This window comes from Zychaea mexicana (assembly GCF_025766255.1).
Source record: "Zychaea mexicana strain RSA 1403 chromosome Unknown BDB00scaffold_72, whole genome shotgun sequence".
In the NCBI taxonomy this organism is placed as follows: Eukaryota; Fungi; Mucoromycota; class Mucoromycetes; order Mucorales; family Lichtheimiaceae; genus Zychaea; species Zychaea mexicana.
In genome coordinates this window covers 26478-50055 of record NW_026516735.1, presented here as the reverse complement: position 1 = coordinate 50055, position 23578 = coordinate 26478, and the positions used below count along the sequence as shown (strand labels likewise).

The following is a 23578-nucleotide window of genomic DNA, read 5'->3' as shown; positions in this document are numbered from 1 at the left end:
CAACCAAGAAGGTACGACCTATCAAAAAGCTGGTTACGACAAATGGACTTTTTTTTGCGTTGTCAAGTTTTTTATAGATTAGCTGGATCAATAAAATTAGAATGAGTGCATGCATAAACAGTTCATTGTATAGCTACACTTATGGTTTGGTATGAACTTGGAATTTAAAGGAGTACTAGCCTGCACTCTCGCGAGTATTAATTGACCTGTGAGAGAAAGGGGGAGCATAGTAGCGGTAGTTGTGTTATCCAGAAACTCGATACTGCACTTTTCGTGGAGAAGTAGTAAATGCAACAATATGTACCGTTTTTGGATCAAACTACTGTAAACGTATAGATCCGATCGGGGTTTCCTTATCACCATTCCCTACTTTTGATACTTTCGCCAGTATTGATATCGAATTAGAGTCGAGCAAATCAAAAAATCCGAAGTAGCTTTACTAGATTGCATGAAGAATTTCAGTAGTATAGCTCCAAGTAATTTTTGAGACTTCAACGCTAACAAAAAAATTGTACGGACCTTACCACATTTCTGAATGTCTCTTGAAAACCGGCTTGCCGGATGCCGTTTCGGTGTAGTTTGGAAAAGCAGGCGATCATGACAAGACAAAGAAGGGGAGTAAATCAATCTCAAAATAAGAAAATTAAAGTTAAGCACATTACAGTTGTACCCCGGTTTTTGCAACCGAGGGTTTTCCGATTTTTTTTGCAAAAAGTGAGGATTTGCAAGTAACGGGGTAAACAATTCTGCTTCAAATAGACACTGGATAAGTCATCCTATTAACACTAGCCCATTGTTTATCTGTCAGAGATTATGTACGATACGTTCTGTGGGAATATTCATACAGCTCTAAATGTTACTACTTGCATATATAAGACCGTTCTTTTATTAAGCTGTCTAGTGGTTTGATAATTATTAGCTCTTTTAAGCATGACAAAATCGTTCCACAAGTTCACCTCTAAGCAAGAGGATCGAACCTACGACGAGCACTTGAGCGGGCGGTGGACGAAAGCGCTGATTCGCCTATTCCAGGGCCAACGTCAAAGGAAAAACAGGTTGCAATTGCAGGAGTTTTGAGCTTTTTAAATAATATCGATGACTGCGACTTAAAGAAGTCTTTGCGTAGGATTCAAGAGAGTCTCAGGCAGCAATCATTCTCCCGACAATCATCCCTTGATGACTTCTTCGATGTATATAGTTGAAAGCTCATTTGAGCAAACATTTTATTTCTATATCTATATGTAGTGTGTTCACTTTTTCTTATATCTTCTTCATTTCTTTTATTGATTCAACCCAATCAGTGCTATATATGTGTCCCGATTCTACCGGCTCAACTACCAAGTAATAATTTTTATTTTGACAATAAATACATCTTCATATTTACATATTTATCTTGCAGTAACCGTATCATTTTATTCCTCATAATCCGCAACAGATGCTTCTTTCAGTTGATATTGCAGAAATTGAAGCTGTTTTTACCCCGATAACGTGCAAATCGTATAAACTCATTTGCAAGTTGCAAATTTGCGAAACTACTAAGTTTTTTTTGGATTTTTCAAAAAAAGTTGCAGATATACGAGGAATTGCAAACCCGGGGGTTGCAAAAACCGGGGTACAACTGTATTATTTTGACTCATCATTAGCAGCACAAAACAATGCGCTTCTAAAAACTTGGCAACTTTGGCGCCGGTGAAAGCTATTGGAGACAAGAGATATTAATAACTTGTTGGGATAGCTTAGTATAATCGTAAGCAGTGATGGTACATTTCATATTCAATCTATCTATGAGTATTACTAGTATACGTGTATCAGTAGTATTAATCTTGAGAGATTGGTGGCAGGACCCAACAAGTTGGATGATGTAACTTTTCTAATGAGCGTATGTACTGGGCCTTTTATACTGCAAAGAAAATCAAGGCAAACATCATTTAGTTTGGGTTGGCGATCTGGTTCGTGTATATGTGAATATAGGATGGTCTGTTTGCTTTGCGATACGGTTTTTTATTTTGCCACCAGCAATTTGCAATCATTGTTGTATAGTCGTGATGGTAAACCAGCTGTATTGTTTTTGAGAGCACCTATGCGAATGCACAGCCTATGGTTTTCTCGACGACTCAAGCACAAAAAGGCTCATTTGCAACTACATAACTGCTCCAGAGAAAGCACCAACAAGTACCAAGCGCAATGGCAGTAGGAAGATATAAAAAAAAGATCGCGTTTATTACAATCGTCACTCGATCTGCCCAATAGTTACAATGACATTATTTATAAAAGTACAATAAGAAACCAAGTTTATTTGATGTTGCTTGACAAGTCGACCGAGTTTTATGAATCCTTCGTTCCTCAAGGGAGGTTGCCCTCCCTTGTTCCCCGCAAGCCTCAGTTCCCGACGGAACCTACTCCTCCACAGTTCCTACAAATAAAAGAAACATCAAAAAGGTCTGTCAACGGCGGGAATATACGTACCTCGACTTTTATGAATCCTCCGTTCCAAAGGGAGGTTGCCCTCCCTTGTTTTCCGCAAGCCTCAGTTCCCGGCAGAACCTACTCCTCCACAGTTCCTACAAATAAAAGAAACATCAAAAAGGTCTGCCAACGGCGGGAATATACGTACCTCGACTTTTATGAATCCTCCGTTCCCAAGGGAGGTTGCCCTCCCTTGTTTTCCGCAAGCCTCAGTTCCCGACGGAACCTACTCCTCCCTTTCTTGTCCACAAGCCTCAGTTCCCGACAGAACCTACTCCTCCACAGTTCCTACAAATAAAAGAAATATGATAGCACAAAGGTCTGTCAGCGGCGAACATATACGTACCCACAAGGGAGGTTGCCCTCCCTTGTTTTCCGCAAGCCTCAGTTCCCGTCGGAACCTACTCCTCCCTTTCTTGTCCACAAGCCTCAGTTCCCGACAGAACCTACTCCTCCACAGTTCCTACAAATAAAAGAAATATGATAGCACAAAGGTCTGTCAGCGGCGAACATATACGTACCTCCACAAGGGAGGTTGCCCTCCCTTGTTTTCCGCAAGCCTCAGTTCCCGTCGGAACCTACTCCTCCCTTTCTTGTCCACAAGCCTCAGTTCCCGACAGAACCTACTCCTCCACAGTTCCTACAAATAAAAGAAATATGATAGCACAAAGGTCTGTCAGCGGCGAACATATACGTACCTCCACAAGGGAGGTTGCCCTCCCTTGTTCCCCGCAAGCCTCAGTTCCCGGCAGAACCTACACCTCTCCCTTTCTTGTCCACAAGCCTCAGTTCCCGACAGAACCTACTCCTCCACAGTTCCTACAAATAAAAGAAATAGCACAAAGGTCTGTCAGCGGCGAACATATACGTACCTCTTTGCACACACTCTCGCTTTCAGTTTTTGAGGAAGATAAAAAACCAAGATGAAACAAAGAACTTTGCAACTGTACAAAAGATGAGCAAGAGCCAGTCGTGCACTACTAGCTCTCTTCATCTTTGTACACCCACCAAGACCGTAGTCCCGAATCAAAAGAAGGTAAAAAGTGATAGTGAAAGAAACACTGCAAAAGTACAAAGATGAATAAGAGCCAGTCGTGCACGACTAGCTCCCTGCATCTTTATACACCCACATTGCAAATGCACAAAGATGAATAAGAGCCATCCGTGCACGACTAGCTCCTTTCATCTATGTACACCCACAGGGACACTCGTCCTGGATAAAAAAAAAAGAAAGGTAAAAAGTGATAGTGAAAGAAACAATGCAAATGTACAAAGATGAATATGAAAAGAATAAAGGGCAAAACGCGCAGTCGATTCTTTTTTTTATGAAGCCCGATAAACAAAAAGACGGAGTTTAGAAATTATGTTGTCACTACTGCCCTAAGGAGCCAGTGAACTGCAGCAATGTAAAGAAGTGCCTTGATGATAATTATCGTTGTAGTCTGTCAACTGTCTTTTTCTTATGGTGCGTATATGTTGGTTTCACTATGCGGCTCCGCTTGCCGTGCTCCGCTCTGATCAAACAATGTCGGCGACGGTCTGTGCGCTTTAATGGAACAAAGAACCGTTAATATTTTTTTTTCATTTTACCGTTGGACAAACTGTGTGTTAAGCTGAAGCACCACAGCAGCATTATGCTTGTATGGATCGTACAGTTTACGTGCATAGAGCGCTCGTTATTCCTAATGATACCTCAACGGATGCAGCCTGCGGTCGTCAATATATTGAGTAAAAGATCCTTTAATCAATTTCCGGTAGAATTGAATATCCTGGAAATCAAAAACTGATAAGGAACCGGCGAGTGTGAAGATGCTGAGAAGCATTTGTACAACAGCAGCCAATTTATGAGGTGAACGATTGCTGATGTTACTGCTGGCCCAGCTACAAGTGCGATTATTCTTGTGTGTGCCCTCGTCAAAAACGACGATCGCGTCAAGTCAGTACCCGAGCGCACGAGGTTGAACAGAGTCGAACAGAAGACGGCAGCAAAGGACGACCTCAGAGCTGTGGGCGTGTGATACGCAACGCCATTCACAATAACCATAGACTTCAAAGCACAGTATTTTGGTATCGCTCATGACAGGTACAGCTGTGGGTCGCTCGTTGTCACGTTTATGCAGTATGGAGAGCCAGCAGGATTATTTGCGTGGTGGTTCTCAATCAGGCATGTCTGAGTGATCGCTACAATGACCGCCACTGCCATAATCAGCAGCTACAGGTATGGCCGGCGCTGTTGGAGCTGGCGTACTGGCTGTTGCTACATACAACAATTATAATAACCGGCAACCCAAGGTAGAAGAACTGGATCCCGCAACATTTGAAGATCAACAGTACTATGCAACCTAGCTTTTGGACCTTCTTCTCCGACGCATGCCATTGCGGATAACCATGACAACATTAGAATTCAGGCAGGACAACAGGAGCAATATGATCCATATCGACCCAATCCACATGCTAGCTGGTTGTCTCAAGCATCCGCCATCGATCCTTTCGGTACAGCAGCTGCATACAATTACGCTACACAACTACATCAAGCTTCTGCAGCAACCTCATCAGTCGAACGCCCTCCTACTACTGTCATCCGCGAATCCACCTATAACAATCTCCATGCATCCATCTTCCATGTCAGTGCTCCGCCAGAAGACAATACGGTACCAGCTGGTGGTGGTGCCTATGTTCCAGCATTTGTACCTACTATCCATGATCAATCACGTCAATCACCTGAGATGGATGCTTTTGGAGGCAACGGCGGCGGCGGTGACGGTGGCAAGCGAGGAAGCTGGCTCTTGAAGAAAATTGCAGCACGATGGCAGCAAGGGTGGGCAACGGGCGCACATGCATCTGACATCACAGCAACAACCGATGCAAGCAGTGTCAATAACGATAGTTCTACCTCTAATACCACTGACGAGTCTAAGCAGCAGAGACCTCAACACATTCAAACAGATTCTGGCGATAACAGTAACAATAACAAAGGAAGAATGTTATGGGACATCGCATTAGCAAGCGCTGGCGGTAGTACAGTAGCGCGCTCAGCTTCAACAGCATCGACCAACCCATTCCGTAGCAGCATGTCTACTCATCGTGATAGCGTCATTTCAGCCTTACGTATACCACTTATTCAAGAAGATGCTTGGACTTTGGAGGACCATGCTGCCATGTCCAATGAATAACCCTGTTGCCACTACCAAAGGAGGCAACAATAGTAATGATACCTCGCCAACACAGCATCATCCATAACCTGTCCATCGCAATAGCACGAGCCAAATTTAATCTTATGGACAAAGTTTTTTAATGCAATGGTTTTATTATGTAGAAGCAGGTCCTCATTTTTTTGATATTATGCTTCACCGGTTTACATAAATATGTCTAGTGCTTCGTACGCAAACAATTCGCAAAGAGAGCATACTTCTTACCGTGCGGCGGCAGACGCAACGGACGCAACAATACCAAAATTGCACTTATCGGACCGAATGGGTGCTTTTACCTATGCTCACACTAGAGCAAATGTCTAACAATGGCTCCCAGCATCCTGATTCAACGATGCTCGTGTATAGATCGGATTAACCATCGCCGCAAGACAAATCCCAAACAAATTTTATCGATTTAAAATATATCTTACAGTGTCACACAAACATGTTACCGTAAAGATATTGCACAGGCCAGGTCCCTCACGCAATTCCATCATTTGATCACGTAAAAAAGGCCTTCAGGCTGGATTACTACCCCACATTCAAGACAAGAGCGAACTTGAAAGCGCACATCGACTGAAATATGGAATCCGCATATTGTGTCACCATTCGTAGTAGTGCACCCCAGCAGCATGATAGACAATGATTTTGAGCTCTTCAACTTCATTAGTAATGCTGTGTCATTTTTTCTCAAATGATGGGACATCACCAGTTGGGCAGAACTTTACTCCAAGCTTATGAGCGTCTGTGATAATGGATGTGGAGGAGGAGTTTGAGTAGCCAGTAGCATGTAACAAGAAGAGTGTTTCGAAAAAGGAAAGTTTTAGGGTAGTACACACTCGCTGACACGACAAAACCACATGTCTGCTGCCACGCCACCATCGTGCGAACGCTTCTTATCTCTAAAGTCCAACAACCTTAAAATAGTTGCTCCTTTGGATAATTTCCATCACTACTCTGAACCGACTGCAAGCCTCGTGCCAGTCAATATTACCACGACCACACCATGTAGTAGTAGTAGTAGTAGTAGCAGAAGCAACAGCAGCAGTACTAGTGCATGGGAACGCTGTCAGAATGACTCTAGAATGCAACCATTATGTTTATACGGACATGCAGGAGCACACACGTACTTCTTTCAATGGAAATAAAGGCGTTTTGGACAAACAGATGCAAATATGTCAAATGGCATTGGATGCCACTAGGTGGGAGTTACGCAGCCAACGAGGGGCGGAGTTTTAGCTCAAAGTTATGTATATGTTCAACAGCGCTTTCTTTCTTTTTTTTTTTCGTACAGTCTACTTTTTTTTTCCTCGCTCCCTCTCTCTTCTCTTCCTTAATCAGCAATTCGCCTCCAATGCCAACCTGTTGACAGTCTAATCACAAGTCAAATTCGCAATAACACGACTGACAAACCCCACTTTTTTTTTGCACCGGAAGAAGAAAGCAAAAAAAAAAAAGACAAAACGAACGAAACGAACTACAAGAAAATAACAAAAAGAAGCTTCCAGCCCGACAGAGACAGCTCTAGCCCAAAAGAAAGACTTTCTTTACTCCCTCCCTCTCTGTTTGATAATGGAATTAGTGTTTAAACAAGAATGCAAAAACCCAGTCCAGTTTCTCCTCCAGACGTAAAGAATAAGACGTCGCAGAACCAAAAGCGTCGTACACGTAGACGACAGCGTCACAAGAAGAAACAGCAACAAGAAGTAGACGTAGTATTTAATCAGCCAAAAAACTTTGATTTGAATGATTTGATTAGGTGAGTTGCTGCTCAGACTTTGGTCGTTTAAAAGTATCAATTCATAAGAGAGAGAGAGAGAGAGAGAGTGTGTGTGTGTGTGTGTGTGTGTGTGAAAGAACATAAAAAGAGGAAGACGGAATTATGCCTTCTCTTTTGCCTCCCCGCCGAAAGGTAGAAAGAAAAACAAATATGCTGATGAAAAGAATATATAGCGAGGCCTCGGCTCTCGAACGACAACTCGGAGAACTTCAGTCACAGTTGAAAGCCAACCATGCAAACATGCCCAGCAAGGAACAAGGTCGACGGGCCAATGCCATCGCTACAGAACAAATTGTTGCCACAGAAGATGAAATTGAATATGTTCGCAAAAGGTAATTTCGCTGTGGAGAGGAAAGTTCTATGACCCAAGAACACACGTGCCCTGTGAAGCAAGGGGAGAGAAAAAGAGAACTGATGATGTTAACTGTACTCTCCCATCAGTTTGAAAATCATTTACCGCCAAATTCTCACAGATGACTTATCGTATGCTGCGACACATCATATCGAAGACAAGTTGTGGCGGTACATCTGCTATGCAACCATCGAACAAGTCCGGAGCAAGTTACGCAAGGTAAAAATCTCATACTGAGATCGTCTTTGCTGTTGCTTTGCAATTGTGGGGAAATTGAGCAGCGCTTATTCACACTTGTATCGAGTATTTTCATTCATTCATTCAATAGCTGCATCCAGACGAAGATGAAGCTATTCGGCAACGACTCCAGAAACAGTTGCTGAAACACATAGACAGCAGTTTCAAATTCTATCGTGAGCTTAACAACCGCATCAAAAGTGACCACCTTATCGATACAAAGACCATCGGTATAGGTAAATAGTAGGAAGGCAAATTGATGTCGTATGAATAAATATACTAATATACAGTTACTGTCCCTCAGATTTATTCCGACACGGTACTGCCACATTAACAGGCGATGAACAAGTCGCAGTCATATTACAATCCAACTACATTTGCATGGGCGACATTGCACGCTATCGCGCATCGACGGGTACCATCCACAACAACAAGGCCCACGGCGAGAACTGGAGACTTGCGAAAAGCTGCTATCAAAAGGCAATTGACGTGTATCGATTCAGTGGAAAGCCTTACTCGCAACTTGCTCTTGTGTCGCTATCAAGTGGAAGTGCTGTAGATGTCGTGTGGTATTATTGCATGAGTCTGGCCATGAAACAGCCCTCCAGCGTCGGCCGAGACAATTTGAAGGCTTTTTACTCCAAAATCCGGTTTTCTTCTCCAGATAACAGCAAAGCTCATAGCAATGAGAGCAGCAGTACCAAGATGATTTCTCAATTTGTTGAGTCGTTTCTTCAAATTCACAAGCAAGCCATGTTTGGCGATCCTCATAGGTAAGTTTGGAAAGAAAAAGTAACCCGAGTGAAGTGGTTTTTAATGAAGATGCTAATCATATAACCTATCTTTGTTTAGTATTGCATCCACTCCGGATACGCTGCAGACGGTGGTCGCGCGTATAGTTTCGTCCGTGGCCAACCAGGATGAGATCAACAAGCCTGAAACCTCCACAGTACACGTTCTTAAGAGCATGTTGTCGCGCACAGTTGTCATTCTGATTATTACCATTTGGGACATCGGAGAACGTATGAAAAACAAAGGTAATGCAATTTCATTTTCTCTCACTATAAAAACATATATAGATACTGATTAAAGAAAACGCCTTTAGGAAATCTACCGCAGTGGACACAGCTACAATCGTCGCACGTACGCCTACTGACTCTGGGCTTTACACTACTCTCCGGACTAGTCAAAGCGACTACACAAGAAGAGAAAGGATGGGCAGATGCCAAAGAAAAGATGACTGATACCAAGTACGAACAGCTCAGCGCCATGATCGAAAACGCAGTCCTATCCGCATTATCCATCTGGTGTACCTTTCTTGCCAACAATCTGCCCGTGATTGCCCAATACTGCACACCATCGTCATCGGCTGGTGCAGTGGATGGACGGCGTGACAATGAAAAAAAAGAGCTGGTGAAAATGGTCCAGTCGTTCTTGTCTGCTCTTATCAACCATCCCATGTTTCCAGATCCTGTGGTGAATGTGTTGCCCATCAGTTATCCAGTATCAGAGGATGTCATGTTGCTCGGCATGGTGCCTTTGTTGCGATTTCATGCCACGGTGGATTTCTTTAAAGAAAACGCGTATGAAGCTGAAAACGAATCCAAGATTGATGCGCGACGACAAATTCGATGGGGTCGCGTACGGGAACTTGTTAAAAAGATTGCCGAATCAAGTGTAAGTAGCTTCCTCCTTCGCGTGTGTATCGATTATGTGTTGCTGACAGTGTTTTCGTGTTGTATACCCTTGTTAGGCATTTGATTTTGTTCAATACAATAAGAATGAGCAAAAGTACAGTGTTGTTGACGAAAATGCTAAGCGACAACAACAAAGTCGATTCATGAAAGCTTTGGCCACCCAACGACTTATTGATCAAGTCTCCTCACTTGAGAAAAATGTCAGTCGCATGAATCTGGCTCCACCGCCACCAGACAAGGTGGAGATATACACAGTCGTGGTGGATGTCACTGCGTTCCTCGATGGTCTCAACAAGATCAAGAAATGGGCCAACCAAACTCTGAATCCAAACAATCGTGCGCAGGACAGTGTACTAGAAGTTCTTGTTCCCTTGGAAAGTAAGTTTGAACAAAGATAAACATCCACTAGTGAAGTAACAAGGTGTCATTACTTATATGTACTATTAGCAATCGATTCTCTCGATGTCCACAAAAAGGGCTCATCACATATGAACATGCAAGCACGCGAATCGATCCGTTTCTTGGACCAGCATCTTGCTCGTGAAAAGCCAAACGATACCACTTCCTCTTATCTCCGTACCCAAAAAATCAACGAACAGTTGACGGAATGGAGTCAAGCCGAAGCCTACTGGATCGGTGAAGAAAGCCGAGCAAATATAGTCGACGCGCTTCTCTCGGATGATGACGATGAGGACAATGGAGACAAGGTCATACATGAAAGTGATGTGGAATCATTATCGTCCAGTGACGATTTCTTTGGGTCTCGGAGACGCCAGTTCGACGAAGACGATGATAGCTCAGAGGATCCTAGTAGTTCAGAAGAAGTGAGCGAGGATGATGAAGAAAGCGAGGAAGGAGGAGATAATGAAGATGATGATGCTGCCGTCGCCGCTGTTACACGGTTTAGCCAAGTACCCCGAGCATACATACCCATTATCAGTTGCATGCTCTATAACCTCAAGGAACGATTGGTGTTGGTCACTAATGACGAAAATCTAGCATGGTGGGCGGAAATGTTTGGTGATTCTGAAACAGGACGACGACTGTGCGTGAAAACTGTGGATGAATGGGATCAAATTGTACGCACAATGAGCTTTAACAAGACCTACGCTTATTCATGGAAAAAAAGATAGACAATAATGAAAATAACGAACTTATTTACATCATCGTCAACATTACTACTTTTACAATCTTCCTTTTGTTCCTTTGTCTTTTGATTTGATTTAATGGAGCAATATGTGTGGTTTTTATTGTTGTTCAAAACAAGAAAAGAATTTAAGCCGACTTCTTGGCCTTGGAGACAGCAGAGCCAACAGCGAAAGCACGCTAATTTATATGGAAAAAAACAGGCAAGTCATTAGTATAGAGTTCAACCACACTCTCCAACATCTCCCTTCTTGCTGTATATCCCTCTCCCTTTGCAATCATTTCTTTACCTTGTTCTTCAACTTTTGAATCTTGAAACGCTCAAAGTCGGTCAAGTTAGCACGGACCTCACGCTGCTTGAGCTTCTCGGCCCAGGCAGACTTCTCCCACTGGGAAATGACCTGGCTCTTCTCCAAGTACTTCTTGAGGGTAGCCTGGCCAGCGCTGCGGGGAAGACCCTTGACAACCAAGTTGGTCAAAGTAAGACGGGCGTAAGCCAAAGACTGACGAGAGACACCAGTGGTAGGGCCGTCAATGAGGGCCTAATTCAAAAGAAGAAAAAAGAAAGTGGGTTCGTTTTTTTTGCGTCAAAAAGATGATTCGTTTTTTTAAAAAGCTCGAATCGCGTTGTATAGATGGGGAGTTGTTATGTATGTATGTGTGTGTGCGTGAATTGTTGTTGACGTTGTTGATGTCGTAGTTGTTTTCTCTTCGAATGTTGTGTGGAAGATTTCCCTTGAAAAGATTAATCAAATACAACTACTTACGCGCTTGTGATCAATAATGTCGACAATGACAGCCAACTTGTTGGCATCAGCACCGTTGTTAACGAGAACAACACGGCCGACCTCGACTTGACGCTTGAAAGAACCTTGCTATAATAATGAGAATTTCACAAAGTTGATTTTTTTAGTATATACATGTTTCATTCACCTTTAACAGATATTCTCATCCATCCATTTGATACATCCATCCATATCATTCATCCATCCGTATGCGTTTTTCGTTTTGACTCAAATGTACTTTCCCACTTTCGATTCATAATCCCTTTCCTTTTCATCAACCCCCTTTTTCATGTTATATGTATACGTACCACCATGGTGATTATATCGGAAGGAGAGAGCGTCTTTGCCCAGCAAGTGCGTACGATTTTGTCGGGATCGCAGGCACCTTCCCGAAACGGATGTCTGGGTATGAAAAGTCTCGCCCACTCTAACCTATTGCTTTCCCAAAAATCATGCGCTTCCTGTTTGATGTGAGTTCCTAGTCAAATTGCACAGTAGGCAATATGGCAATAAAAAAAGCCATAGTAACTGCTCTAGATGTAGAACACAATTATTAGGCTTTGTAAATGGGTAGTGTCATCAACAGCACCGGTGCATATAAACATGAAAAATCTAGGAGATACTACATAAAATCCTTCATTCGCACAGACCATTTTACGGAGGATAACCATCTTCTTCATGGCGATTCAGAGATTTCAACTAAAGACTGATACAACAGCAGGGAAACCGGCTACTAACAGCTGCTAACAATAAGTGGGACGAGAAACTTTATCAGAGACAATGATAATCTTATTACATCCTGTCAATCGACGTGCTAACTGACGCAGGGTTCTCGTTCGCTCGTGACGATATCAAATGAAGCAGTAGTAGCTGTACATATGTACTGTGCAAGTCATTCTGGGATTTCATATTGCTTTATTTTTATATTATTGCTCAATTTTAGCTGTAATTGCTTTTCCGGAAAGGATTACTGCTGCTTTCATTATATTTGCGTATATGTAATTTATGTATACTTGATCCTTTTGAAAGCTTTAACCCCCTTACCTTGCTTTTTCCTGTGGTATATAGTCGCCGTCGTCACCATCACCAGATTCGTTGTGAGTGTACAATACAGCAGAAGTGACACTTGAGTACATACGTAATGTCATATACCGTCCATGTAACTACTTACTACATGTCAAAGTGTATATCCCTCAAAAAGTGGGAGTGCATGATGGTGCATCACAGATATGCATCAAACAAATTTGCTGCTGCCACATTCCTTTCTTCTTTCTAGCCTCGACTATGCACCCTATGCACGATCATAGTAGATAGGGTTTCATAAATGATAATCTCTTTTTTTATTACTTCTGCAACTGCAGTAGAAAGTACAGGCGTAATGTGTCAAAATCACTGTGTTGAGCGCATAAAAGAAAGAGAGAGACAACAGCAGGGTGGCGAAAATAAAGAAACAAAAACGTGCGAAGCTTAGATAATTCTCATATTTTCATTGTTGTTGGCGACAACGCATCTATAGAGAATAGTATTGAGATTGTCGGCATGTCGAACGAAAACCTCGTGTGCCCAATAATAAGGGGAGCAGCAGTTAGTGGCATCAGTGTGGTACATGTTGGTGGCCACTCTCCATTGATAGGGAAAGAAGATGGGGAGGTAAATATGGGAGGAGGTGGAGTGACGGGGGTTTGGAGGGCAGGAGGAGAAGAGGAGGAGGCCAAAAGAACAAAAGCCACATTGGATACTACCATCAACATCTTCTCGCCAGTTAAGCTTTATCCACCAGTAGCTGTAAGCAGTGTACGCTCGTTATTGGATCGCTGCCACCTCCCCCATCCGCCCCTATCTTTCTTTGTCCCCACCTCCTCGCTTCTTCTTTCTCTTCTTCCTCTCTATTTCTCCAAAGTACTGCTGCTTTTCTTCCTTTATTGACATTTTTTTGTGCAGATAATTGCTATTTACTTCTTTCCCTCACATTTCATAAAATATAATCTTTCACAAATGTACTTTGAAACTACTGGTCTGAACACGCCAGAACTTGCCCCAAGCTTTTACACAGGTACGCGTATAGCTGTTGGTGCCCCGAAAACAAAGAAATTATACAAAGCGCTCGGATCAGCTAATACTGATAAACATTGTTCACCGTATATATCAATTTAGCAATGGAAGATCCAGAAGATCTCAACAAGTCGCAGCAATCAGCACCGCTTGACGTACCGTCTCAATTATTTGAAGACGATACCGAGTATTACGCTAATGCTGATCATGTCGTATTTGTCATCCATGTAAGTCCTGGGGAGTCTTTTGTTTTGCATTCTTTAATGTAGATCAAAAATGGTAATAATCTTTTTTTACTTACATATACCGATTTATTACTTGTACATTGAAATCTCAGGGTATCGGCCAGGTATGTGATATGATAAAAGTTTTCTTGTTTTACTATGAAATGGTTTTTGCTGATACGTGTAAAATGTGTTATGTTTCTAGCAAACTGAGCAATATGGCATGTTCCATACACACAGTAAGACTTTAGTTTTTTACTATGAAAAAAAAAGAGTCAAGATTCCATAGTCTTATTGGAGAACTAACCCATTTGGAACCTATGAAAAATATATACAGTGAATGCACTAAGAGAAACGATGAAGCAAGTACTATCTAGTCGAATGCCACAAGAAGACATTCGTATCAAGATGATTCCAATTGAATGGCATCGCCATATCCATTCACAGACGGATGACACTTTGAGTCGTGTCATGCCCAAGACGATCCCAACCATCCGTTTGATTGAAAGCGATTATCTCTCTGATGTCATGTTCTACTTCACCAAAGAACGTGGACAAAGCATCATCAACCATGTTACTAGTTCGTTTAATCAGTCCTATCATGATTTTATGGAGCAACAGCCCAACTTTAATGGCAAGGTGGCTATCCTTGGCTACTCGTAAGTCTCACTTGTTCATCCCATTCTTTAGTTTGTTGTTTCTGTTGTCTTTTGGTCCTAAGCCTCAAAAAATCTAATCTTTCCTTTACGCCCCTTTTTTTCTCGCTCTTTTTTTTTTACTAAAAATCCTTCTCTCTTTTCCTCCCTTGATGACGATACTCCCGGCGAAAAACACACAGACTTGGCGGCCTTATTTCATGGGATATTCTATCACATCAACGACAAGACCTGACCCCTCAAGAAATGGAACAATTGGGCAAATACGATGTCAATTTTCCGAAACTTGATTTTCAGCCAGATTTCCTGTTTGGTATGGGATGTCCTATGGCCGGTTTATTGGTTGCGCGCGACCAGGATCCTCGCTACTACCACCCAGATTATCGCACCGTTTACGAAAACATCTTTCATCCGATGGATCCCCTGGCTTTTCGCTTAGAGCCCCTTTTAAACCATGACTTTGACGAACCGGCTGTGGCGATAGAACGAGCTATCCCTCAACAACCGTCCTCCTTTGCATCAATGGTCTTTTCCCTATTTCGGGGTAGTAATGCTACCACCATTGCCAAGGAGCAAAATCAAACAGGAGTAGTAGCAACAACAGCAACAACAACAACAACTGTAGTAGCAGCTCAACAAGGAGGCATTCTTTCGTCATTGTTTGGCTACTTTAATTATTCATCATCACAGACAGGAAATGATCAACAAGACGAAGAGCAGCAACCACAGCGACGTGCAAGTGAGGGTGATATTCTCAGAATAAAAAAGAAGCAGCAGCGACCCGAGCCCATGACAAAGTCATTATTGGAACAATCACAACAGCAGCAGCAACAACAACAACGACAGAGATGTAATACGATGCCTTCCTTGGCTACTGGTGCAGCAGCATCAGCATTGACTAGAATGAGTCCTGCAGTAGGAGAAGTACACGATGATGTTATCATGCCTACACCATCACTTTCAGCTACTCCTACATCTTCATGTCCAACGACAGCTCCACAGACCCCAACATCAGAACATCTTTCGACACCGCTACTGTCGTCTTCTGTATCCTCATCATCATGTTGGAACGGTAATGATGAGGAGTTTTGTGACATTGGAAGAATGTCTTCGTCCTTGTTAGAAGAAAAGCAACAAGATGCGAAACAGCCAGCATTACCATTGGGCCGACGTTATGACTATGAATTGACGCCGGAAAGTTTGATGGGAATGATCTCTAACGAGTATATTCTGGGCTTGCGGGCACATTTCTCGTATTGGAATAACAAGGACATGCTTTGGCATATCTTTCGTCGAATGGAAGACATGGAGCATTGACTTTATTTTTCTTTCTTTGTTCGTCCTTCTGCGATGCTTCTACACCCCCCTCCGTTATCTTTCAATCGTCATATCAACATCTCTCTCTTCTCCCTTTTTTTTTCCACCTACATCTTCATCCCCGTTTCTTCCTTCCTCCCCTTACACAATCGCCCTCCGGGGAGCAGCGGTAACACGGAAGTATAGTAACAGCGCACATAAAAACATTCAGTATTGATAACATACAGTACAAAAAAACAATGCACACACACACACACACATCCTCACATCCTTCATCATTATCTCATTACACCTTTCATAAAATTTTATTTTTTTCTCCCTCTTTGTTGTTTAGTTGCAGTCTTTTCTCTCTTGTTGATAAGCTGTTATTATTATTATTGTTTAAAGTAGTGATAGTAATAGTATTTAGTAAAAGTTCTTCTCTTTAGCAGGACCAGCCTGCAGAAGTAGTGTCAAAAATCGATGATGTTTGAAGGTCTAACCATTAACCACCCAAAAAATTAGAAGAAACAGGTTTAATCCAGTTTACATTATTCAAGGGGAAAAAAGATGGGATGCTAGTATACTTACTGGCAGTGGAAGAGCCATCCATCATAAAATAGTGCTCGCCCTGTGTACATACAGCATTAGCGGCAGCGGCAGCAACAGAAGTGCTATCCGTAGGAAGAGCGGGTGGATCCACTGATAATAACGGCGGGGCAATTCCAGATTGCTGATGATGGTAGTGGTTTTGATGATCCTGCTGGTGTTCAATGTGATGATGCTGCTGTTGCTGCTGCTGCTGCTGCTGAGGATGTCCTGCTGTTGGCGTGGTAGTGACAGTAGCAGCTCCTGGATGTTGTTGTAGCTCATACTGTTGCTTTATTCCGTCATACGGCATATGATTGAAAAGTGACCAATCACCCATCATCAGCGAGTCAGCAAAGGGCGAATGCGAGCCCGCTGCTGTTGGGAAAAAGTAAAAGGGATCTGGAGGCGGGGGCGTGATGAGGTTATCTTGACCCGTATAGTAAAACGAGGGTGGTTGTGGGTGTGGTGGCAGACCTGCAGGTGCATTACTTGTGGTGACAGTAGCAGTAGAAGTATTGATGGCAACGGTAGACTCGTCTTGATTATTGGTTTTTTGTCTTTTACGCTTTGCTGCTGCTGGTCCTGTTGCTGGTCCTGTTGCCGCAGTCGCAGCTGCTGCAGCTGTAGAAGTCGATGACGTTGTGATGCTTGTAGCAGTAGACGTGCCATTACTACGTTTACCCCGAGCAATTCGTTGCTCACCTCGTAAGCGCAACTGTGCCAAAATCGATCGGGATTCCTGAACCTCTTGTTCTGTTTTGCGCATATGAGCAGCCAATTCTTGAGTCTTGTTAATAGTAGTAGTATGAGTAGGTGATGATGTACTGCTACACCCACTGTTAACACAACTACTGTTGCTTTTGGCACTCGTTGTTGTATTAGAAGAAGACGAAGGCGTCAATGGGGGACTATTATTGGTCGTCGTGGCGTTGGCAGCAGCAGTACTACTAGCATTGTTGTTCTTGCATAATGAGTGCATCATGGCTCGCTGAGATTCCAAATCGGTCTCAATACGTCGTATTCGGGCTTCGAGATGCGACAGGTTGTCAATGAAAGGATCGACATTGGTTGGCTGTGTGTTTCTGGAGCGACGGGAACTTGGGTAAGCGCACAACAAACCGGTGGTGAGACATCGAGTACAGTTGGGATGGAGACCATCGCAGCGTACCTATGGATAGATGCAGTATAGAAAGAGGTAAATACAAGGAGGAGAGGAGACCCTGAAGAAACTTAACGCACAGACCGGCATTTGCATGGGAGTTCTTTTTCCTACTTACCTTTTTGTGGTGGCAGCGAAAACAGGCGATTGGTGCCCTTGGTCTCTTCATTGAGGGGTGCATTCGTGTCATGGTCGGCTGCTGCTGTTTCTGTTGCTGCTGATTATCCCGTTTGTTTCCCTGTTGAGAAGACGCAGGACGATTGCTGCTCCTTCCATTTGCTGCTGCTGCTGCAGTGGTCGTACTGGCTGTTGTTGGCGGGAGTTGTGCAGTACCAGATGTCATGCTTTTATTACAGCTGACTGTCATGTTTGGATTGAACTGTCGTTATAGCTATTGATGATATAAGTGAAGTGTAAAGAAAAAAAATAAAAGAAAATCAAAAGAGAGGAAAGGGATTTCGGGATTGTTGCTGCAGATTTGTTTACAAACGAAACACTATATATACCACCACTCATGTACTGCTACTGGTGCTGCTGCATTATATATGCTCTCTCGCTGCAAAGAACGAAAAAAGAAAACCCAATATAGGGAGATCCGTCTTGATTCAAATATGACATTTCGTACTATACTAGCTCTTTACACACTCTAAAATTAAAACAAGCACACTTAGTAGGCCCACTATTGCTTCTCTTGCTTCTTGTCTCTAGCAACTGGTGCTTTACTGCTCTTCTTCCCTTGCACTAGTTATTAAATTCTCCCTTTTATTTCAGTATTTACTTCTCCATTTGACAGATTTATAAGCATCGTTTCTCTATCTGCCATTGTTTGGGTATATCGTTCCTTTTTCCTTACCCCTCCTTTTTTTGTCGTTTCTTTCTCTATTTCATTCATCCACCTGGTAACTCCTGTTTCTCCCTTTGACGTTTCCCCCTTTGCCCTTTGCGAAAGAAAAAGGACTATGCTCCCCTTTTACTTTTGCTTTTTTTTCTGTTTCATCGTCATCGTTCTGTAAAGAAAGATTTTGTATGCTCACAGCAGATATAGTTTAGGGGTGGGAGCGGAGGGATTAGATCACGTACATAGCCACAAGCATGATAAGCCCTGATAAATAAAATAAGAGAGGCCACTGTACTTTCGCGCGCTGTTACCAATGCTTTTGTGTGGCTGTTTTTTACTACACTAAAACCTCTACCATTCAACTGTTGCAGCGACTAATTCTTTATATACACCGGCGATAATTGCGGCAATAAGTGCACAGCACGAATATGATATAGTCAAAAAAACAATTCTGACATGGTGACATCAATTGTCTCTCTCTATTTCTCTGTCACTCACACGGCAGCAGTTAGTAGCACTGGCAGCAGTCGAAGCAATAAGTCGTTTATGCGAATATGCATACATATAGAGAGAGACCTCTATAAAAGTAGAGAATTGTTCCCAAATTCCAGAATCACCTGCCCTTATTGTACCAATGTTCCTGCTATTTATCCTTCTTGCATAAACAGGGGATCTTTTGCAGTGAAACTATTCTCAAGCTGTGTATTTTTAATCTTTTCTTTTTGCTTCTGTATCATTTTTTTTTGGTAATGGTCAAAGTCCTATAGTAAGCTTCGTTGTCTTTTGTCTTTCATGTGCGTCGTCGTAGAGGGTTGGTGGTGACGCTGATGATCATTTGCATAGAAATTTGACTAGCTGTTTCTGTAATAGCTAGCATCCCTCTCATATGATACGGATAATCAAAACGTTGTCCCCCTTTTTATTTGTTGCTCTTTGCAACAAGTGATATGTAAGTTTCTAAAAACAACAACAAAAACGAACCTAAATATGGAATTCCGTGATGGTGATTGCTGTGTATTTGTTTTTTGTATCAAAAAGCACTTCTTTGTTCCCTAATCTCGTCATTGTATTTTCCGATATTTGCAAAGTGGATTGTTTTTCCCTTGTTTCACCCTTTTAATAGCAAAAAAAGTTTAACTATTAAGGGTCTTGTTGTTTTTGCTGTTGTCAAATCAATTGTACTGGGAAAACAACCACCATGCCATTACTGACGAGCGAAATGAATATGGGAATGGCCTTGAAAAAGGCGAAGATCACACCCCACTGTTAGTTTTAACATCCAGTATCTGTAAAGATTGAGGAAGGAGCTGTATATGTATACAAAGACCATATATTATTTCATCATCATCAACACCATCCTGCCTATTAACACTTCGCTTTTTGTTTCTCTCATTACAGTGGTCGCAGAAAGCTTTTTGCCTACAACAATGATGGAAATAAAGTATGCAAATGACCAAGATGTAGCGTTAGGAAACGAATTGAGTTTGCAAGATACAGCCAATCCACCTGACATCTTCTTCCTCCCCGCGGACGAGTCTGGTTTCTATACACTGATGCTGGTAACCATATATAAACACGCTAGATCGTTATCCACACATTTGTTTCTCTTCTAAGATCGATACTGAGCAAAATTTACATGTCTAGATTGATCCTGATGCACCATCAGCTCAAGATAATAGCAGCAGCCCGTTCCGACACTGGATTGTCACTAATGTGCCAGGTAATACATAAATTTGCACTTTAAGGTAACAGTAGTAGTAGTAGTAGTAGTAGTAGGTGGATATACTTTTCAGTATCACCGTAATAGATATCTAAAAATTAAGTTACACATAACAGGATCCTCTTCACAAATCAATGGAACGACAGCACAGCAACTCTCATCTTATTACAAGCCAGCACCACCGGCTGGCACTGGCCCACATCGTTACATTTTCCTCCTGTACAAGCAAGAACAAGGCGAATTTAAGGATGATGCTGTTCAAGTCGCGGAATCACGCGCGCAGTTTGATTTCCAGCAATTTGCTCGCGAACATCAACTTTCTCTAGTTGGAGTCAACTTTTTCAAAGCTTCTTCGCACAACTGAAATTGTATCAAGTTAAAAAATAATAAACAAACATGAATGAAAACAACAACCCAACACATCGAACATCATCAACACCACCACCAATAGGAATTGCGACAACCATTCTAAAAGACGAAGTAGAACCGCCCAGCTTGAATTCACTGGCTGAAACTATCATTGCTGTAGCTGACGGATTCAGTACCTTGGACAAAGAAATGATAATAATGAGCGAGGCGAATGAATCACTAAAACGGCTGAATCGATCCTTTGGCTCGTTTATGGTTGGTCTAACAGCCCATAGTTCCGGGTTACGATACAGTCATGTAATATTTTTCTCTTTCTGGTTTTTTAATATAATACCGAACGAAAAAGGGAATTAATTTATGCGTTGGTGGTTGGTGATGGATTATTTCTCTGATCAAAGGTACCAGATTTCTCAGCATCAAATATAACAGCATCAGAATCGTCATCATCGTCAACAACAGCAGCTGTGTCATCAAAACCATCATCACATCGAGCAGTACAGCAAGGCAGAGTAGAAAAGAACACGCAAAAAGGACGACAATTTCCATCGAGGGTATGCCTTAAAAGTTGCAACAGAAGAGAGAGATAACTAATACATCAGGGAACTGCTTATGTAATGATAGGTTAATATTCGCAAGATCATTGATGGACTTCCGCGGCAGTTTCGTGAACAAAGTGTTAGTATAGTTGGTTATGCTTTCTAAAAGGGAAACCCTTTTCTAATTGATAATGGGAGAGATAGAGAGAGTTGATCATGGATCTGACTATCATATTCACCCGATAGGAATATACCAATTATATGGAAAAAGTACTCAGGCAACTCATGAAAGTACCACAAGGATCCACGCTGGCTGAACTAGCGAAAAACACTCAACTACAACCGCATAAAGTTACAGAATGCTTAAAGGAACTTATACATAGCAAACACGTTTTTAAACAACCTCATCGGGTAAGAAGAAGGATAGTTTGGGAAATATGTACAATAAACAGCTTACCGCCATTGTCTCTCTTATGTATAGGGCAAGCTGACCACCTATCAACTAAATCCAGATCGAAATCCCTCAAAATAAAAAATGAAACGGTTTATTGTACAAAAATTCGAAGAAGCGAGAATATAAAATATTGTGAAGGGATGGCTATACAGCTGAAGAAAGAAAAGACTAATAAGCATGGGGAATCATGATGGAGAGTCGAATTTGTTGTTTATGGGTGCTGTGATGATGATGCTGAAGATGACGGTGGTTGTTGTAATGATGTAAGAGAAGCAGCTGCCGCTGCTGCTGCTGCTGCTGCCGCCGCCGCAGTAGTAGTTATAGGTTGTTGCTGTTGATGAGGATTTTGTTGTAATGTATTAAGCTGCGGTGGGTCAGGCGCCATACAAGCTGGTTTGTTACGCTTATTATTCTTGTGTCGTTTTAAAGCATCCAATCTATATTACATATGCGTGTGTGTGCTTTTAGTGCTTCCTTACAGTATTAAAACTTCCCAATGACATTCTCAACACCAAAATAATACTTACCTTGAAAAATCCTTGTTACATCCAAGACACTTGTACGGCTTATCTTGTCCATGAATCTTGGAATGTCGTTTCAAGTCGTGATTCCGGCTAAATGCTGCGTTACAATACTGGCAGATGTACGGTCGATCATCGGTATGGGTTCTCGAATGGCTCTTTAGGTTATACAGACGTGCAAAGCTCTTTCCACAGTTGGGAAACAGACATGGATAAACGGTTTGCATTTGGTTGTCAATGGTTGTGGTGACTGGCGTGGCAGATGCGTATATGGACATGGCAGCAGATTGTGTTTCGGCCAACGCAGGATCAGATCGTCTGCGTTTACGTGGTGCAGATGATGGTCGAGGTTGTGATAATGTCTGCTGCTGCTGCTGTTGTTGTTGCTTGTGAACCTGTTCTTGGTCCTGCAGCTGTTGTTGTTGTTGCTGTTCTTGAGGTTCTTCTTGTTGCAGCTGTTGTTGTTGTTGAAACAAATATGTTTGATTCATCAAAGCATGCGACAATAAAGCCTCAATGACTTCAGCACCATTCCCTTCACGTGCACGTTCTGTAATCCGTTGCGCAATCTCGGCCCAGTCAGACGTCTCAAATAATCGAAACAGCTTCTCGGCCGGTTCCTCCTCTTGTTCTTGGATTTTGCTTTGAAGCCATTCTGTATCGACGTATTTGGAGGCCAAACTATTGTCCCACCGTTGTTTCAGTTGTTTCCCTCGTCGACCGGGTATAATTGTAGCGATCTCCTTCCATCGTCCGTATCCAAACTGTCGTATGCCCTGAACCAACAGCTCATCTTCTTCCGCTGTCCAACTGCCTCGTTTATAATATTCGTCACCACTCGCTTGGGCTCCTTCTACCACTTCTCCGGCTGTCGTTGGCGTTGCTGTATTCGGGCTGTTGCTTCTGCTTCTACTATCATCGTCGTCACCGTCATCATCATCTTCTTGTTGCTCTGGTAGTTGCAAGTGCTGCTCGGCGGCGCCGTTGTCGTCTCGTGAAATTAATAGTGGCTGTTCTTGTTGTATATGCTGTTGCTGTTGGGCTGTAGCTAACCCCAGTAATTGTAAGGCCGGTTCCATGAGTTCGTGTTGTGAAGTACTAGTAGCAGTAGTTGTCGTTGCTGTACTTGAGATATTGCCACTACTACTTGCTTCTGGTAGTGCTGTTGCTGGTTTTTTGCCCTTGACGTCGTTCATGGCCGCAGCAACAGCCGCATTCATCATGTTTAAGTCATGGTTGGCATGTGGCGAAGCTGTTACATCCACTTGTTCTATCCTTGCCGGCGCTGTAGGCACTGGAGGTTCCTCTTGTTTAACGACTGGTGATAAGCGTCGACGTCTGTCCGAGGAAGACGACGATGCAAATGAATATACACGTGCCATCAGGAAGAATACAGAAAAAAGAAAAAGAAAGGAAAGAACGAACTAATGGTTTTTGAAATTAAGTGTTCTTTGTTTTCCTCTGTTTCTTTCTGGTGGTGGTAATGATAGTAATGAGAAAAAGAAAAA

At 42.5% G+C, this 23578-nt stretch overlaps 10 protein-coding genes across 10 annotated transcripts; 7 read left to right on the top strand and 3 right to left on the bottom strand.

Moving 5' to 3' along the window:
• Positions 1-2080: 2080 nt before the first annotated feature.
• BDB00DRAFT_557994 (uncharacterized protein) lies at positions 2081-3762 on the top strand. Its single transcript, XM_053117839.1, has 2 exons — positions 2081-2723; positions 3209-3762. The coding sequence occupies exons 1-2, from the start codon at positions 2300-2302 to the stop codon at positions 3391-3393; spliced, it is 609 nt and encodes a 202-aa protein (XP_052976595.1). The 5' UTR covers positions 2081-2299; the 3' UTR covers positions 3394-3762.
• A 924-nt stretch (positions 3763-4686) lies between these two features.
• BDB00DRAFT_875386 (uncharacterized protein) lies at positions 4687-5639 on the top strand (the record flags this gene model as incomplete). Its single annotated transcript, XM_053127345.1, has 2 exons — positions 4687-4796; positions 4868-5639. The coding sequence occupies 2 exons, from the start codon at positions 4687-4689 to the stop codon at positions 5637-5639; spliced, it is 882 nt and encodes a 293-aa protein (XP_052976594.1).
• Positions 5640-7139: 1500 nt separating this feature from the next.
• Positions 7140-10235, top strand: BDB00DRAFT_557706 (uncharacterized protein). The gene is made up of 8 exons (XM_053117837.1): positions 7140-7416; positions 7611-7769; positions 7879-8008; positions 8118-8262; positions 8331-8799; positions 8879-9063; positions 9132-9703; positions 9780-10235. The coding sequence occupies exons 1-8, from the start codon at positions 7253-7255 to the stop codon at positions 10119-10121; spliced, it is 2166 nt and encodes a 721-aa protein (XP_052976593.1). The 5' UTR covers positions 7140-7252; the 3' UTR covers positions 10122-10235.
• BDB00DRAFT_557765 (uncharacterized protein) lies at positions 9951-11040 on the top strand. The gene is made up of 2 exons (XM_053117838.1): positions 9951-10101; positions 10200-11040. Exon 2 carries the CDS (start codon positions 10212-10214, stop codon positions 10854-10856), a length of 645 nt encoding a protein of 214 aa, XP_052976592.1. The 5' UTR covers positions 9951-10101; positions 10200-10211; the 3' UTR covers positions 10857-11040.
• On the bottom strand, positions 10934-12016 carry BDB00DRAFT_838023 (60S ribosomal protein L14). Its single transcript, XM_053124610.1, has 4 exons — positions 11963-12016; positions 11637-11744; positions 11160-11411; positions 10934-11049 (listed from the first exon to the last, which is right to left on the bottom strand). Exons 1-4 carry the CDS (start codon positions 11966-11968, stop codon positions 10999-11001), a joined length of 417 nt encoding a protein of 138 aa, XP_052976591.1. The 5' UTR covers positions 11969-12016; the 3' UTR covers positions 10934-10998.
• A 2373-nt stretch (positions 12017-14389) lies between these two features.
• On the top strand, positions 14390-16148 carry BDB00DRAFT_979822 (DDHD domain-containing protein). Its single transcript, XM_053129967.1, has 3 exons — positions 14390-14523; positions 14769-15174; positions 15433-16148. The coding sequence occupies exons 1-3, from the start codon at positions 14402-14404 to the stop codon at positions 15901-15903; spliced, it is 999 nt and encodes a 332-aa protein (XP_052976590.1). The 5' UTR covers positions 14390-14401; the 3' UTR covers positions 15904-16148.
• An 85-nt stretch (positions 16149-16233) lies between these two features.
• On the bottom strand, positions 16234-17999 carry BDB00DRAFT_790379 (uncharacterized protein; the record flags this gene model as incomplete). The annotated part of the gene is made up of 3 exons (XM_053120953.1): positions 16234-16265; positions 16474-17641; positions 17751-17999. 3 exons carry the CDS (start codon positions 17997-17999, stop codon positions 16234-16236), a joined length of 1449 nt encoding a protein of 482 aa, XP_052976589.1.
• A 1669-nt stretch (positions 18000-19668) lies between these two features.
• On the top strand, positions 19669-20554 carry BDB00DRAFT_875381 (phosphatidylethanolamine-binding protein; the record flags this gene model as incomplete). The annotated part of the gene is made up of 4 exons (XM_053127344.1): positions 19669-19735; positions 19869-20029; positions 20115-20190; positions 20307-20554. 4 exons carry the CDS (start codon positions 19669-19671, stop codon positions 20552-20554), a joined length of 552 nt encoding a protein of 183 aa, XP_052976588.1.
• Positions 20555-20586: 32 nt separating this feature from the next.
• BDB00DRAFT_875380 (uncharacterized protein) lies at positions 20587-21627 on the top strand (the record flags this gene model as incomplete). Its single annotated transcript, XM_053127343.1, has 5 exons — positions 20587-20856; positions 20958-21110; positions 21181-21234; positions 21342-21506; positions 21577-21627. 5 exons carry the CDS (start codon positions 20587-20589, stop codon positions 21625-21627), a joined length of 693 nt encoding a protein of 230 aa, XP_052976587.1.
• A 445-nt stretch (positions 21628-22072) lies between these two features.
• On the bottom strand, positions 22073-22297 carry BDB00DRAFT_768944 (uncharacterized protein; the record flags this gene model as incomplete). Its single annotated transcript, XM_053119784.1, has 1 exon — positions 22073-22297. The coding sequence occupies one exon, from the start codon at positions 22295-22297 to the stop codon at positions 22073-22075; it is 225 nt and encodes a 74-aa protein (XP_052976586.1).
• Between the last annotated feature and the right edge of the window lie 1281 nt (positions 22298-23578).